This window comes from Dicentrarchus labrax, unplaced genomic scaffold, assembly GCF_905237075.1.
Source record: "Dicentrarchus labrax unplaced genomic scaffold, dlabrax2021, whole genome shotgun sequence".
NCBI classification, from domain to species: Eukaryota; Metazoa; Chordata; class Actinopteri; family Moronidae; genus Dicentrarchus; species Dicentrarchus labrax.
Genome location: NW_026136715.1, coordinates 19,551,741 through 19,568,787, shown reverse-complemented (window position 1 = coordinate 19,568,787; position 17,047 = coordinate 19,551,741). Strand labels below are relative to the sequence as shown.

Below are 17,047 nucleotides of genomic sequence, written 5' to 3'. Positions count from 1 at the left end.
ATTACCTGTCTGGCAATGTACTCCTCTGCTAGCTCCACATCGTATTTCACAGTGCTGCACTTAGCAGCTGTCAACTCAACCAGAGACGCTGCTTGGTCTGCCTTCATTCCCTGCTTCACCAGGTGTTCCTGTCAGTGAGGACATGGGCATAATCATACATCAAAATAAACCACAATGAAAAAGGTGTTTCATTACAGGATTAAGGACACAGTATGTTATATTATGTAAATCAGAAATGAACAAGAAATAAAAAAAACATTCATTTGTTTGTTTTGGCATACATCACGTTAATAAGCATTCTATAGGACTTTCATGTGTCAACAGACCTTGATCCAATTCACGTAGGTTGACACCCGGAGGCGTGAGGACCATCGCAGTGTGTGCAGGATGTCACTCTCACTGGGATCGCTGCAGCCCGTCTGTAGCTGCTCCATGTAGGCTTTTGAGGGTGGTAAAACGCCCAAGATCCTCCACAGTATCAGGAAGTAGTACTGAAGGGAGCATGCCTCCTGTGTAGGGTGATAAACAAACATACACTGTACTCTAATCCCCACACAGTTAATATCAGGTCTGAACTGTTGCTGTTAATTTATGATTAATTAAAATACTAACATTTGGTGGTGTTTCACATTAAAAGGTTTTTTGGAATCAAACAACTGGAAGACTTTTTTTTTTAAAGCAAACTCAGGAAATGCAGCTTTAGTTATAGAGGTGCATCATGGGCTTGTTTAACCTGTTCACACAGTTCATGGTGTGTTCATGTCATGTGTTCTCACCATAGGAGTGATGGGCTTGTTCTCTTGTCTTCTTGCTGTGTCAAACTCAGAGCCTGCCACCAGGAGTGAGATGAGCCACGCATACAGTTCATCGTATTTAACCGCTCCATTGAACAGCTTAGGAAAGACCTACCAGGGGGGAAAGTTATCTTAGGATACAGTGAGGCACAGGAGTGGAAAAAAACCACCATTTTATCTATTAGAAGTCAAAGTCTCACCTTGCTGTCCAGTCTGCTGATATCATCTTCAGATGCCTCAGGGGACAGAACGCAGTAGAATTTGGGCTGAACATTTGAATCTAAGAAATTTTGAAGTGCAAGAAAACAGAACAATAATTTCTCATCTAGTACCACAATAGCCACATCCTCTTCACAGATAAGAAATCAGAACACTTTGTTCTTTGTTGACAATATGAAATACATGTTTGAAACTTGCTGAGGTTCTATGCAAATTGTTCAATTTTTATTATTAATCTCCTTCCACAAAAACAGACCATGCAACTTGTTCTTCACTGGTCTTACCTGCTGAACAGTGTTTGGCCCAGTTCTCCTCCACCTCTTTGAATCCATAGTAAAGGGGAAGGCTGCTGCGTTTGCCACCTTCCTGAACAGAACCTGGTCCAGTGGATGGTGGGGTGAGGAGGTTATACTGCACCTGTAAACAATATTCATGGTAGAGAAAAGCTAAATTTCTGGTAATCACAACACACACATCACAATCATTCAAAAGACTTAATTTGGCTGTCATGTTACTCCTCTAGCTGGGGTAATAAAAACAAAATAACTCAAAACTGCAATTTACCAAATCTAGAAACCATAAAAATATTTGAATCTTTGGTACCAGTTGCTGCTCCAAATTAATTCATTTGGATAGTGACTGTGAGGATATTTTTATAGTCAAATATTCATATCATGTAATATATATCAAATGAATGCAGTTTACTTGTCAAATCAAATTAAATAAAAAATAAAAGCATGAATAGGAAGTATGACATCAGGACAAGATAGCACCATTAGAATATAAGCAATTAACCTGTTCAAAGAGGTACAAGGGAGGCTTGGAGTAGTGGCGCAGCAGGTAGTCAAAAACCAGACAAAGGCGGGCCAGGTTGAGGGGTACCGCCTTCAGCTGGGAGTCTCTGCTTTGTGCCACTTCAGTGATGGCCTGGGTGACCAGGGTCAGAATTGATCGTCGTCCGCGCTCCGACAGATTGTGGAAAAGGAGCAGCAGGAGCTGGAGGTGCTCTACATTAAGGTCATCTTCTCCATGAACAGAACTCTGAATAGTGTGTTGCTTCAGTGTTCCCAAAAATCTATGAGAGCAGGAAATGAAAAGGTAGCAGAAAAGAGAAATGAGTATTCAATAAATCCCAGCAGTTCATGTGCGGTTTTGCAAACCACAGCACACTAGCTAATATGATTTTAAAATTAACTGTAAAAGTGTGTTCTCGAATATTGGTAAATACTAGAATACTGATAAACTTAAAACAACCATGCTTTTTCACTCATTACCGACACAAGCATTTTCTGTGAGCAATCTGAAGGGCTAGATTAGAATTGCCATGTTTGCCATACCTTTCCCAGACTTTCATACACTCAGGCACATCCGGTTCTCCTTGCACGCTGGCTTTGTGCTGCCATATGAGGAGAAGCCTGGAGAGGACTGATAATGACTGAGGGTGAATGTACAGAGGCCAGGGACCTTCTGAAAAGGGCGCAACACCTAATTGCTGAAGAAGGGTGCTCTGGGAATGACAAAAGATACAATAAAAAGTTTGTGACATTGAATAAACAATTCATAAATTATAGGCTCTTTATTGTATGTTGATTTTTGGTGTTTGTGAACAAGATACTGTCATTCCTCTTACCTGCAAGGCCGGGGATGGAAGATCTGATGTTACCATGGTGTGGTTGAAGTGATACAGAGCTAAAGAAAACACTTCATCTGAGGAGCCTGAAGCGAAAAATAAATGCATTAAACCTAGCATGCATTGCTGTCTACCAATTATGAGCTACTGTCATCATTATCTACCAAGCCAACAAAAGGAAATTAGGGTACACTAGAGAGATCATTTGCATGAAAAAAATACCTTTGACATCTTTGTCCACGTCTTTGATGATGCTGGCTAGTGTAGCCATGTGCTGCTCTGTAAGAGAGACGCTCAGGTAGTTGCGAATGAAGTTGTTCCTGGACTTCAGCATTGAGGTGGTGATGAAGTTCAGAATACTGGAGGCTAAACTAAGGAACTATAGGAACAAACAAACATGTTAAAAACAAAAAACTTTCAAAAGCTATTAGTGGAAACATGACGACAGGTATGCTACCCTTATTTTAAAAAAAAACGTGCCGTACACTGGACAGGTACACAAAAATCAGTCCTCACCAGTTCCGGGTCTTTACGTCCAGCTAAAATGTTTCCATTCTCACTGGGATTCTGTTTGCTGGGACTCTTTAGTCTGGGAGAGGTCTCCAGGGGTGGGGGTGGTGGAGGGGGTGGGGGAGCAACTTTGTCTTTGGTGGGGGAAATTGTCTCTTCAAACCAAAGCCCCAAGATGGGTTCACTGTCATCATCTGTAGGAAAAGACAAATAATTCATATGAATTTCTCAGAGTGGAGGTGAGAAATGCCCCAAGACTTACAAGACTGTGGAGTGGTAGTGGCGTCATAAAAAGACAAAATGTAAAAAGCTTCAAACTAGTTCATTACACCTATAACACTGTGCAGGAAGTGAACGAGAGCCAAAAACTGAAGTAAATAGTGAACATACAGTGACATCCTGTTGGTGAATATCCACTTAAAAAGGAGAATACTACAGAATTTCTCTTATTAGAATATTTTTCCTCTATTACTGACAATGAGAGAAACCCATTTGTTGTATTTATGTTCCCTTTTTCTCCATTACACTGGCCATTAAAACAGGTATTGAAATGATAATGACAGAGCTTATACTGTATTGTTACCCTATGTCACCCTAGTCACAGGAAAATCAAACAAAAAAACAACAACAAAAAACTACCCTCCTCACAGTAACCTGCCATTATTGTGGGCACTTAATTTCCACCGAAATGATGTTGTTGTTGAGATTGTAACATCAAGTTCATGGCTGCTTTTGTTTGTATGTTCTCATACATACTGTTGTGCTATAGGCAACAATGAGACAAACAATGCTAAAATCAGGTTTATTCTTTATGCTAAATGTGTGTTGTTACTGTCCAATGGAAGCTGTACAGTATCTGCTAAACTGAAATACACTACTGCTGCATTATTCCATGGCAAGAAGCATTGTGTTACAATCAACATGTCACAGGCATTGGATTTTTTGCACTAGCAACATGCATCAGCTAAGACAAAAAGCCATTTTAAATCAAGTAAAATGTTGATAATTTCAATTTCATGATTTTTAAGCACTAAAATAATATCTTAATACTACAAGGTTGATTCTCTCACATGGCCAACTATGTGTCTTTTGAGCAGTATAGAAAGTATGAATGTCTAAAATGACATTCTACTGTGACTACTGACTATGGTAAATCAATTTAATTGCTCTGAACCAATGCAAAAAATATATATATATATAATAATAATAATAATAATAATAATAATAATAATAATAATAATAATAATCTGCCAAATACATCAGTCAGTTGCATTCAGCAATGAAGACTCAATGAAGTCTGGAAAACAGCACATATGTAACAAACACTGAAATTTAAACGTAATTTTCTAGTCTAAGAGCATACTGTATGCAAGGAGCATCTAAATCTTGGGAGGCCTTCAACCTGACTATTTCCCTCAACTTTTTTTCCCCAACCCCCCATTGTAGGTGGGATTTTAAGACCTGGCAGACAGAGGCCTCTGCTCTGTTTGGATTCATAGTCTGCCTGGCATCGTCATCCGCTACCTGATCCAACTCGGATGACAGCTCTACTCCTGTCTACACAGGAGTGTAAGACATTTGTCCACAGATCTTATTATATGGCGATAAAGTCAACCATTATTCAAGTTGTTCTTCTACCCAGTAGACTGCCACTAGCTTATGCTCAAACATAATGTTTGTCATGGACTGTCCACAACTAGCAGAAATGTCACAAAGCAACACTAGGGTTTAGATCAGGCAGACCAATACTTCCAATCAACCCCATCTATGTTTTTGGCTTCATTCTGAAAATCAGGGGTTGATGCACCAAGGTCTCTGTTTTCCCTTGTCAGCTGACTGGCTACACACTGATCACTCACACCTATGGTTGTGAGTGGTGGCCCCACAAGGCTGCCTTGTTCAGTAGCTATGAATCATACTTAATCAAAAGGTCCAGTGTGTAACATTTAGGAGGATCTATAGGCAGAAATGGAGTATAATGTTCATACGTATGTTTTTGTCAGTGCATAATCACCTGAAAATAAGAATGTTTTCGTTACCTTGAATACGTTTTTATCTACAGAGGACCCACTCCTCTACCATGAAAGTCACCATATTGAACCGAAATGTTTCTACAGTTTCCCAAAACGGACAAACCAAACAGTTGCTCTAGATATGGCCTATATATGCCGTTTTTTGTGAGTTTTGTGGCCACCATAATTCCTCCTACACACTTGGAAGGCAAATGGTATTCAGTTGGTTGAAATCTGAAACGTCACCAATAGATGCCACTAAATCGTTCACACTGGTCCTTTAAAGATATTTTTACCAACAATATGACTTGAAAAGCATCTCACTGCAGACATACCAATATATCTACAGATTAATTAAATTACAAAAATGTAAGTGTTTTAACACAGAATATCATTTCAAGGTGATATTCACATTAGCATGCAACATACAAAAATCATAACTTCTCAGGTGACAGCAAGACGTAGCATAATGTGTTTAAGCCCATAGTTTACAAGCACAACTTCAATGTTTTTGTATTCAAGAATAATACCACTGTTTTGACATGGGTTCCTCATTATTTTTGTATTGAGGACATTTTCAAACATGTGTGACAAGTAATGCAATGACAAGTAAGAAGAATATGATGACCAAAGAAAAATAAGATCAGAGGTAGAGCTAGGTAATATGACCACAAAATCAATACAACAATCATTTTAAATACTTACCTCAGTACTGACAAATTACTAAATGTGAAAGAATGGGTTAAGCTTAACTTTAATTACAGTCTGATCTGTCTGACAAGGTAGGGGCACACACTGGATGACAAAGGGGTGATTTTAGGAGGTGATTTTTTGTGTTTTACGACATTGCTCTTGAAAGCACCCAAGAAAAATGTTTACTCAACATACCAAGAGGAGCAGCAATTACTTGGTTGGTTACTGCAAATGTTGGTATCAGTAACTTCCATACATCACCCAGCTCTAATCTAAGGTTTTAATGCTTGTAGAAAAAAAAACAATAATGAGCACCCACATGTCAACACCACTGGTAATATCCTTTGAACCACACTGAGCCACAGATGAACCTCTTTGACAAAACAATAAAATTTAGCTCATGTCAATTTCAGTGGAAAGCACCTTTCAGACTAAAGGCTGTTTTGTCAAAGACTCTACATCTGTGGCTCTGTCATTTTCTAAGCTATTAGGGCCGCAGCTCAGAGCCTAAATTGTGAGACATACAATAACAAAATGAATCTAGGACAGTGAAGTGGACACCAAGTCTTTGACCTAAGGACAGAAAACTGCTGACCTGAGACACAAGCTGCACTTGTCTTCTCCTGTCTTCTCTCTGCTGAAATAGTAGACACTGTCAACTACACTGTCATTGTGTGATGATGGGACAAAAATATAAATTACATTACTGCGTGTGTTTGTGTTTACCCTTCTCACTGCTGCCATAACCTGACTGACTGATCCACTGACAGCACACCTGTTTCACTGCTTCACTGACACAGCTCAGCACTGACACTAGCTCAGAGATCAAACACAAACATGACTCTGCTTTCAGTACCTGCATCCACACTGTCATGGGGAGAAATCTGAGGCATACCTTGAGGAAAGCTTTTGGGATAATCGCTTGTTGGTCAATTTATTTGTCAAGTGATGAACACTGTGAGTGTTTCTCCATCACATCTACAGTTACATGATGTTCTGATCATACACTCATTTTTTGTTCCATAAACATTTTTCATCTAGATCAAATTAAGTTGAGATGCACTGATATGTAATTTCAGGGCCAATACAATAACAGATAATCATCTGTTTGTTGTGGCCCAGACCAATATGATAACAGATCTAGAGAGAAAGTAAGAAACGGAAAATAAATATACATTTTTAGACTGACGAGTCTATTTTTCTAATACAAGAGGTGTTTGGATAACGAAGTGTCGTCTACTGAAATATAACCTAAACTCCTTTTCATACTCTCTGCTATCTGCTCTGTCTGTCTGTCTAGCCCCAACCTCTTGTAAACAAGCAGAAACACAGAGAACAGAGAAGACAAGTTTAAGGACAGAGAGGCCAAAATCACTATTTATAACCGGGTTTTGAGTGCCATCCCTTGTCCGCAGCCTTGCTCCACATTATCAAATGTAATATTTGCTGCACTGAGTTTTTTAAATATACAATTTCAAACTGATATAATGTTTAATTATTCAGTCCTTTTGAGTTGTTGTTCCTGTAGTGCTGTCAGTGCTGTGCAGAACAATGAGTGCATTGTTTTGTGTATCATCTTTGGCAGGACTGAAGTCAAAATCGTGTCCAGACAACAGCCAGGGGTATGATTTTTTTGTTGTTGTTTTGCAGACCTAAATCTTCTATGTGAGTGCATACTCTGAACTTTTGAATTTTACAGAGACCTTCTTAAATGATGATGATGTAATTGCTAAATCTAGAATGATAAAGTACCTTGACTGCTATCCTCCTCTGTACTGCTGAAATCATCCTCATAGTAGGTGTTTGAATCTGTAGAAGCACTGGCATCACTGCTGACTGAGCCCTTCCTCTGGCGTTGGAGAACACAAGCCTGTTGGAAGCAAAAACAAGAGCAGTCTTAATTAGAGTGGGCATATTTTGCATAATACGTCATTGTTGTTTGACGATGCAAATTTCCATTATCGAGTATTTAAATTACTCGACAAAAACAATGAAACGCCCGCGGAAACCCTCACATCCATTAATACACTGCAGCAGCGCCCACAGCATGGCAGGATTCAGTCACACCACTAGGGCCACGTGATCACATGGCGGATCACGGACCCCCTAGCATCCTCCTTGCAACAGTTTAGCAGCCGCGATGGTAGAGAAAAAACAAACACCTCCAGTCCCTGAAGCTACCAGTACTTCAGATGATTTAGTGCCGAGACGTGGGTCCTATGGGCTTCAGCGTTCAGAGCGCTAAGCGCCTTCAGCGGTAAAAGATGTCAGCGGAGACGGGTTTTTTAGCGCAGCGCTCAGAGTGCTTCAAGTTGAAATCTGTTCAACTTTTAACACCGCTGGGCGCCGGAAAATGACTTTGAGCGCCCAGCGCTGTAAATGCGTTTGGTGGACACAAGTCCAGCTCAGACAATTCTAATCACATTTTAAAGGATATCGACTGATTATCGTTATCGCCAAAATCCCCAAAAATATTGAGATATTATTTTTGCCCATATCGCCCACCCCTAGTCTTAATAATGATCACATGTTTTAATCTTCCAATTAGACAGTCTTTTCAACCAGAACCAATTTTATGAACAAAGCATGTTTGTTTGTTGCATCAAACATTTTACATCACAGTACCAGTTTTGTTGGGTATGTATATTTTGTTGCACCAATGTTGGTCTAATTTATGTCACTTTTTGTGTTATGTCCCATTGCACTAATAAAATATCAGTACTTACTTAATACAACAAAATCACAAAAGTTAAGTCTTTAGAGGAAAACTAAAGGCTGTGGAAATTAGGTTTCCCCTTGCAGGTGCCTGAACTGTCTCTTTTGTCTGGTTTCCTAAAAGCAGCATAAGCACTTTTCTATTTATGGCTAAATTAAGAACACAACATAACATGGAATTTTGCAAATTACAGTTATGTAAATATATAATAACCGCACCTTTTTGTAGGAAGTGGAGAGAAGGGTGAACAGTAGATTGGTCAGGGGCACAGAATCGATGAGCCTTTGGACCCTCTGGATGGAAGTGCTCTGTGCCATGATGTTGAGCTCAGCTGGTGGCCCATCACTCGCCCAACTCTGCAGGTGGATGGAGGGAGGAAGTGGAATAAGAAAACGTGGCCTTCAAGGAATAGAAGGTTCCTTTTGTGTATGTTTGTTACAAGTTGTCCTGTCATGCTTCCAGCAGAAGGTTTATATCCACAATTGTCATAATGATTGTGGGAAGTCTTGAGCTCATATTATGTTATATATGATACTGGCCACAAGTACAACAGTAAGACACAAGTTGTAAAATAATGGACATTTTCTTTAAAATTGCAAGAAAAAAGAAAGCGTATTTGTTCGTTACTTCATTTACCCGGTGCAGTGCCTCAACTTGCAGATCCTGGAAAAGTGAAGTCAAAAGTTTGATGGCGTGGTTGGCCAGTATAACTGACAAAACTCCAAACCCTTGGTGTCTTAAGAAAAATAACAGAAACAACAAAAATAATTAATGCACATGAATAAACTTAAGTGTGATAATTTCTCTTAAATGTAATGATAACATAAGCAATACATATCAGAAGTATACAGTTTGTGTGTTTAGAATCTGTTGTGAATATACCCAGTTCAGTCTGATTTTAAATATAGGCCTTTTTTCTCAACCTACTATGGGTCTTGGAAAAAAATTACACATTTCAGAGATTTCATTGCAGTAACCACTGCCCACACCCCACCCACATAAGTAAGAAAAGACCTGCATAACTGATGAAGATCAAAAGAAACAAAATGAGTCACAGCGACACTAGAAACATTTATGTATTTCAGACTCTTCGGAAATTACCCTTTCCCAGGACCAAGTTTAGGCGATCCTGCGCCATCCTTGGTGCGTGCAGCAATATCCCGGACACGCAGGGCAGCAAGGGGATCCTTCTCTTTCCCTTTATCCGCCAGGGCAGTGGGGCTCAGATTAAGAATCAGGTATAGGCTGTTCAGAAGGCACCAGGCTCCAAGCAGCTGGAAGTTCTGATAATGCTGTAGTACATAAGTAAGTACAAAATAAAGAGTTTATTTCATAAAAACCCCTGACAATATTACTTCAAAAACAGTAAACGTCTGAAGTGGCACAGTAAAAGTATCAAAAGTAAATGAACCCGTATTCTTTTACTATTCTAGTATCACGCTCAAACTTGTTCCTCACCTCTCCTCCAGCTCTACGGGAGTTGCTGATGGCTTGTCCAATCATTTCATAGATCTCCAGCTGTTGCCAAGACAAAGTTTGTAGTTGTTACCATTTTAAATGTGCTCTATCTTGGTAATGCTAACAAGGCAGTAATTAGAGATTCTAAATCAATATCCTCTACGAAGTCAAACTCAACAAATGCAACCAGATATCTCGCTATGGGGGCCAATCTGCCGATCAGGCGGGTCAAACTGGTGCACAGTCAGCCTGAAAAATCACTAAAGCAGATGCTATCCAGACGGAGTTTATAGATCAAACTATGATACAATCCCATTTTGTGTACCCAGCTTCAACATCTGTGTCTAGCTTTCAGTCTATGCGGCAAAATAGGGTTGACAAGAAGCTTCCTTTAGTTTGTGTCTGTGTGTCTGAGTGAGAGAGAGCCAGAGAGACAACTGTGTTTGAGCTACATAGACAGTGAATATGAAAAAGAAAATGCCGGTCACGAAACAAACGTGTAATCTGTGAAATAAAAAAATATTTTCTCAACATTTACATCCTAAACACACACACACACACACCTTGGCCTTACTCTAGACCTATGTAACAACTTGTGAGTAGCAACATACAAGTTAGTGGATGAAGTTTCTACATAGCACCAGATTATGTCTCATAACTAACACATGAGCATACATTGTGAATCTTGTACTCATAATACTCACACATTTCTGGACAATTGTGGCAGCGTCATTTTCATAGTCCTCCTCTTTAGTCCCAGTTGAGGCAGAGCGGAGCTGCAAGCCGCTACCTACCTGCAGAATGGCCATGCAAGTGGCGACACTCACACCTAAATGAGTAAAACAGTTGTTTTTCTTTACTTTAATCAATTTGACTTTCAACACCATGCAGAGAATTACAATGAATTTTTTTATTAAATGGGGAGAACATTAAGAGTTCTACTGAGATTGTTGTTTGACAATTGACAGAATTACTGGACAGTATAATTTTATTTTGCCTACAGAGTTATCACCTACCAGCATAGAGACAGCTCAAAGCCAGCACAGTCATATCCAGTAATCTCCCTGGTGTCAAGGGCTCCAGTACAGGCAGGGAAAGTGTGTCCAAAGCCATAGTTACGTCTATCACCAGTGAATGAAACCTGGTTATGGGTTTTATGTATAGAAAGTTAATTGAATGTTTGGTAGCAAAAGAAATCCCAAACACAGTCATTTAAATCACATGCAGAAACATAAACAGATTATATTGCACTTTCAAAACAGATCAGTATATATACCCATTGCGGACAGCAGTGGCATCAGCCACTGTGGCAGGCATGATAAAGAAAGAGTTGGCTGATACAGCATCCTGGAAACGGTTGATGTAGCGTAGAAAGTAGGGCAGGTTGAGGCACACTCGTAGCAACTTCTCAGACCCACCTAGAAATATAAGTTGGGGGGGGGATGTTTTAGCTCTAATAAGAAAACAACAAAAACCATGTACCATGCGACATTACAACGTCAAAAAAGTACTTTGGAGCTTTAAATCTTTTAAGACCCATGCAACCTGCCAAGAGTAAATTTTTTCCACTAAAGAAAGTACAAAAAAATAAGACTTGTCACTGTCATGTGGCATGAAAAGGTCAAAGGAAAATGCACTACACATTGATTCTGTTCAATAACCAACAAGATACAGCGGCAAGGTGACGAGTTGGTCTCCCTTAAAACAGTCACAGGCAAACAGATTACACTGAAAGGCTTTCCAATTCAAAATTGACATTTAATTTGTATATCCCACAGCAGAAAACATAATGTCAAAGGAGTGAATAATTTAAATGATTGTATTGAAGAAAAAAATGAAAAACAACTCTAAGGGAGTGTTATTCCAAATATAGTTCCCATAATTGTGCAAAATAATTAATGGTGGCTTCCAAAAACTAATTTCAAATGTGTTTTAGCACAAACAGATGGAATACAACTTTAGAATAATGACAGATAGATGGTGTTACTGTAAACTTCGTGCTAATAAACCAACAATGTCCTACAACAAAGCAACAACTACTCACCAAGTTCCTGTAAGCTTGACACATTCTGAGAGACAAAGGCATTTTTCATTTTGGCCTGAATGGCTTGATCTGTGGTTTGGTCATCGCAATCACTCTCAGCCTATAATTGGAGAGAGTTCAACAACAATTATGATGATTAATTACAACCGTAAATCCAGTGATGAAGCGGCCGTTTTGTATGCTGCAAATCCATTTTCATTAAAAACACGAATGATTAAAGGAAATTCAAACAAACCGTTGTGGTTAGCGGTCAATTACTGATGACAGTAATGGTCTGTAACACTTGCCTGCATGTGTGCTGCTGATGGGGAGGCCAAGATGGTGGTAAGGTCAGGGTTAAAAACTGAAGTCAGTTGATTAAAGAAGTTCATTTGCACTTCTTTTTGTCGAAGCTCTGGGTTCACAGCGCTGGGTAACTCCTTCTGATCTTCCACTTTTAAATGGAAAAAAGGGACACAATTCTCTCAGTCAGTTTTGTTTTGCAAAAAGGCCTATGGGGTTATTATGTCAATATTTCAGCCCCAGTATGGATTAAAACCAACAATATCACTGAACAATCACTTCACCAGTCCATATAGGAAACTAATAAATCAATAAAATAAATAGTAATGTATTTAGTTTTTAATGAGTTTAATTGTTCTTTTTTAAAATAAATAAATAATTTTACAATCAGTATTGTTTAACTTTGGTCCGTCCCTTAAGGGGCACTTACCATCTGAAAGGGTCTTCACGGTTTGAGGCAACTTGGCAGATTTCATCATAGCGGTGAAAGTAATGATTTCTGTGCGATCTAGTCTGCTGCAGCCAGTACAAAGCCCCTTTATGAGAAGAATCAGGTGTTTCTGAAGAAAAATAAACAGTATTAATCAATTTAATTTATGGGTTTATACAGTCATTTTATGTCTTTTCAAACTGAAAATTGAAACACATGACGAGAATCAACTAATCAAAATGTAAGAACAAACAGAACAAAACAGAGAAAAAATTTAAACATTTTGTCTGAGGCTAGTAAATGTCCCATCCCTTTAAAACGGACCAAAATCTTCCGTTGAATGTAGTCCCACAACATTATAAAGTCCTATGCAGTTTGTTCCTCTCACCTGTGATACTGCACATGCCTCATCTGGGTTCTCCAAGCGCAGCAATGAGAATTCAATCAATACTTTGCATGCTGCAGCAACCGACAGCAGCTGATTTCTCGGTACTAAAGGGATAAAGCAAAAGTTATTTGCTGGCTGGAAGAAACAAAACCTGTGACACTTTGGGCTGAATGGTAGTAGTAATTTCTTATCAAGTATACTGAAGAGAAAATGAATGATACATACTTTGTCCGCATACTGTGGTGATGTAGTGTGCAGAGAGTGCCACAAATGATGAGTAGAAGGGCTCATACTGTTTGTCATGGTGAAGGATGTCTGATTCACTGCAGACGACAAGTGGAATAACTCAATAAATACAACCAATAAAACATTCAAAACATAGAACATTTTTATAGCATTTTCCTTTCTGGAGAAGAGAGTCAGGAGAGACAGAATATACAGAGAATGACGTTTGTTTGTCGAGTCGAATTAATCTAAAAATACCTACAACATTTAGCTACAGATAACCTCCTCCAACCCAAACTGGTACTTGCTAAAAATGCTGATCTACAAAGATAAATCTAGAACTGATCAACATGTCATTAATAAAATTGTGCATACGTGAAATGGTGTGGCACTATGTTTGGTCCTGTATTACCTATACCTGTTACTTTTTTTCGTGGTTGGTAACTGATTCACAACAATTAAAGCTTCCCGGACAGGCGAATGCCTTTCACCACATTTTACAAACAATGATAGTTTGTTACATTTATAAATGTATTATTCTCACATAAAAAACAAGAAAACAGAACTGGCCCTGGCTGTCAGTATAGCGACATCCTTTTGTGTATTGTCCTAAGGGAAAATTGATGCCTTTAAGCACATCGTTTATGCAGATGTTTCTCCCTAGCTCTAGGCTAATTGTAGTTTGTCAACAGGGAAAACCAGTTTGTGGTTAATTATGTAGTTGAGCTTAGCCTATTAGAGGTCCTAAAAACACCTGGAACCACACAGCTCTGATGTAATGTTTCTGCTTAATGCCGATAGACCTCAGCAATGTCCTACCCCATCCTTCCAGCACTGGGACAGACTGCCCAACCCTAATAACACCTCTTCAATCTGTGATCTGATCACATACTTCCAGACCAAGGAAGGTAGTCTGCGTTGGTAGCGACTAACTTGTATGGCCAACCTGCTGTTAGCACAGGGACATTAACTATTTTATATTTAATATTTTATAGTTTCAAGTATTCACAATCACCAGTACAACCAAATACACAGAAAGCATCTCTGCTTTCTAACACTGAAAAACACAATATGCCCTTTTCCCCCAATCCTCATTGTTCCTAAAACTAGCTCCACAGCTGATTGGGTCATTTGCTGACCACAGAGAAGTTCCATATTACCAGTGTAAAGTAAATGAAGGACACCTGCTTCATAAACTCTCCACTGGTCAACAGATAAATAAAGAACCAAAACACACCAGACCTGATGACCTTCTCATTTACTTAATACATGCCTGATATTCAGCCATGGTTGTAGTTTATGCTCTGTATTGCTTTAAAATTAGTACTAAATCGTACATCACTTAAATGTGCTGCTGGAGACACAACACCCATCCTACTGACAACGTAACTTCTGAGACATCACCATTTCTGGTACAAGGATGTCAAACTACTCTAGCACTCACTCATTGTCACTGTAATTTAACACTCATGTTCTGGATGTTAAAAATGTTAAATGTCCAACAAAATATTGTTGAAATTTACATTAGAAACCGTAGTTAAGGAGTGAGCATCAGAAGAGTCGTAGACATAACAAAGATGCATGCCAACCCAAATAAATGTTTCATTATAAAACGAAACCAACAGGCCCGGTAGTAGTATTACTGCACATATTTGCAGACTGAATGTTGCTTGAGAAAATGAAACCTATACACATCGCAGGAAGCTCTTGAGTTGAATACCCAGAGGGATCAGCTGATGTCACCATGTCACCATCAAGTGACAATCTGGCTGCTGTGTAGGCACTACTGACTTGACAATCACTCCATGGTGATGTATGCATTGGTAGTTTGCTGGGACAAATGAGCATATACTACCTAGTTTTACGAGAAAATCTATTAAAGGTCCCCGGAAATACTGAACGTATGCCTGGCTCACACAGTTCCCCTCTGTGACAGGCACTGCACCAGCTTCCTCGGGGTTTAGCAGCACCATGTCCCATTATCCACAAGACCTTCAGCATTAGCGTTTATTTACGAACCAGCAATGTTGCCATTTATTGTTTTCTTATTATTATTATTATATCAATACATCAACGGCGACTCATCAAACATAAGTGGAGTACAAGGTCCCCGCCTACTTTCAGCCCAACCGCATACACACAGCAGAAAACATTAAGCTGTCTGTCCTCCTTATATTAATCTGTTAATGTTGAACTGTCTGTTGACATGCCCAGAGGAGGCTGGACATGGAAACCCCGACACACAAGCAGTATTTAGCCAACTTAAGTTAGCTGACGTAGTCACATTTTACTGTGACTGGCCCACTTCAGCGCTGCGTTATCCAGTCCGTTTGAAAGGCCCTCTGGTTAGCTTGTTGGCTAATGTTTGTGTTAGCTAGCTAATGATGAAGCAGATTTTCTAAACGACGTCAATCAGCGTCGATCAATAACTTTATATCAGAGACTGACGTCCACCAGGTACAAGTCGTGCCTTGTTTCAGACAGTGTATGGGCTACCAGCCAGGGCAAGCTAAATCACATTTCGAGTAAGTTAGCTAACGTCAGCGACGGACTCGCTGCCAGTGCAAGTTGAGCTGATGTAGCTTGTTAGCCGCTAACGTTAGCCGCTAACGTTAGCAACGTTTCCCATCGAACTTCACTAAAACAAGCTAAGTTAGCAAGTTAGCCAGCTAGCTCACTCCTGAGTGAACACGGCCGGTATTTGAGCAAACAGAGGCACGCAATTTACTGACATGTAACCGGTTACCTGTTGATTATAGACCCAATAAGCTGAGGTAGCTCTTTCGTTTCAAAAGCGGTGTACGAAGCTGATAAAAGCGGTCGCACTGCCGCTGTCCATTCGTGTTCCCCATCTCCTCCGCTCGACGCCATCTTGAAATCCCATAGAGAAAAGTAACCTAGCTACTGGAAGAAGAAAATGTGACAGTACGTCGCAGGGGGCGCTCACAACCTGTCACCAGACAGACACACAGACACACACACACACAGAGACACACACACACACACACACACACACAACAAGACACACACACACACAACACACAGACAGACACACACACACACACACACACACACACAGACACAGACACACACACACACACACACACACACACACACACACACACACAGACAGACAGACAGACAGACAGACATCATCTCTCACACACACAGACAGACAGACACACACACAGACAGACAGACAGACAGACAGACAGACAGACAGACATCATCTCTCACACACACAACCTTTTACTTTACTTTAACAACGTCCTTTCTCCGTTACATTTATAACCTGTTTAAATAAAATAATACATTATACAGGTCAGTTATTTATAATATAACGTTAGAAGTTATATATCAAGAATATTTACTACTTTGGATTGCAATTATTTTCCATTGATGTACACAGTTGACCAGTGTTTATTTTATGGCTTAGTTAAATAAACAAATACGTTATTAATACAAATTAATAGTGTATGTGTGTTTAGCATTTCTCTGAAATTCGAGGAAATTATAATTGACTCAGTGCCAACTGGACTAACAGTGGTCCTATATAATATAATATAATATATAATATAGGCTATGTAAGAATTAATTATTCTGCTTTTATTCATTGCAACCTTAACCTAAGCTGCATCTCGTCTAT

The 17,047-nt window shown here is 39.4% G+C and overlaps 1 protein-coding gene across 15 annotated transcripts in view; it reads right to left on the bottom strand.

Moving 5' to 3' along the window:
* The window catches only part of ubr4 (ubiquitin protein ligase E3 component n-recognin 4), a 50,767-nt gene extending 34,466 nt beyond the window's left edge, over positions 1-16,301 (bottom strand). For 8 of the 15 annotated variants that reach the window (XM_051424123.1, XM_051424127.1, XM_051424126.1 and 5 more), the window contains exons 1-25: positions 16,148-16,301; positions 13,402-13,499; positions 13,177-13,280; positions 12,789-12,918; positions 12,364-12,509; positions 12,077-12,176; positions 11,309-11,450; positions 11,049-11,173; positions 10,737-10,861; positions 10,033-10,092; positions 9,676-9,866; positions 9,202-9,310; positions 8,793-8,930; positions 7,611-7,728; positions 6,454-6,495; positions 3,160-3,347; positions 2,866-3,022; positions 2,644-2,729; positions 2,351-2,520; positions 1,809-2,088; positions 1,298-1,430; positions 995-1,074; positions 777-905; positions 327-509; positions 6-128 (exon numbers count right to left, since the gene is read on the bottom strand). In XM_051424123.1, coding sequence (XP_051280083.1) covers positions 6-128; positions 327-509; positions 777-905; positions 995-1,074; positions 1,298-1,430; positions 1,809-2,088; positions 2,351-2,520; positions 2,644-2,729; positions 2,866-3,022; positions 3,160-3,347; positions 6,454-6,495; positions 7,611-7,728; positions 8,793-8,930; positions 9,202-9,310; positions 9,676-9,866; positions 10,033-10,092; positions 10,737-10,861; positions 11,049-11,173; positions 11,309-11,450; positions 12,077-12,176; positions 12,364-12,509; positions 12,789-12,918; positions 13,177-13,280; positions 13,402-13,499; positions 16,148-16,272 — 3,282 coding nt within the window. In that variant the 5' untranslated portion in view covers positions 16,273-16,301. The remainder of the gene's footprint in view (positions 1-5; positions 129-326; positions 510-776; positions 906-994; positions 1,075-1,297; positions 1,431-1,808; positions 2,089-2,350; positions 2,521-2,643; positions 2,730-2,865; positions 3,023-3,159; positions 3,348-6,453; positions 6,496-7,610; positions 7,729-8,792; positions 8,931-9,201; positions 9,311-9,675; positions 9,867-10,032; positions 10,093-10,736; positions 10,862-11,048; positions 11,174-11,308; positions 11,451-12,076; positions 12,177-12,363; positions 12,510-12,788; positions 12,919-13,176; positions 13,281-13,401; positions 13,500-16,147) is intronic. The other 7 variants (XM_051424125.1, XM_051424133.1, XM_051424131.1 and 4 more) reach the window with 4 other exon arrangements.
* Positions 16,302-17,047: the final 746 nt, after the last annotated feature.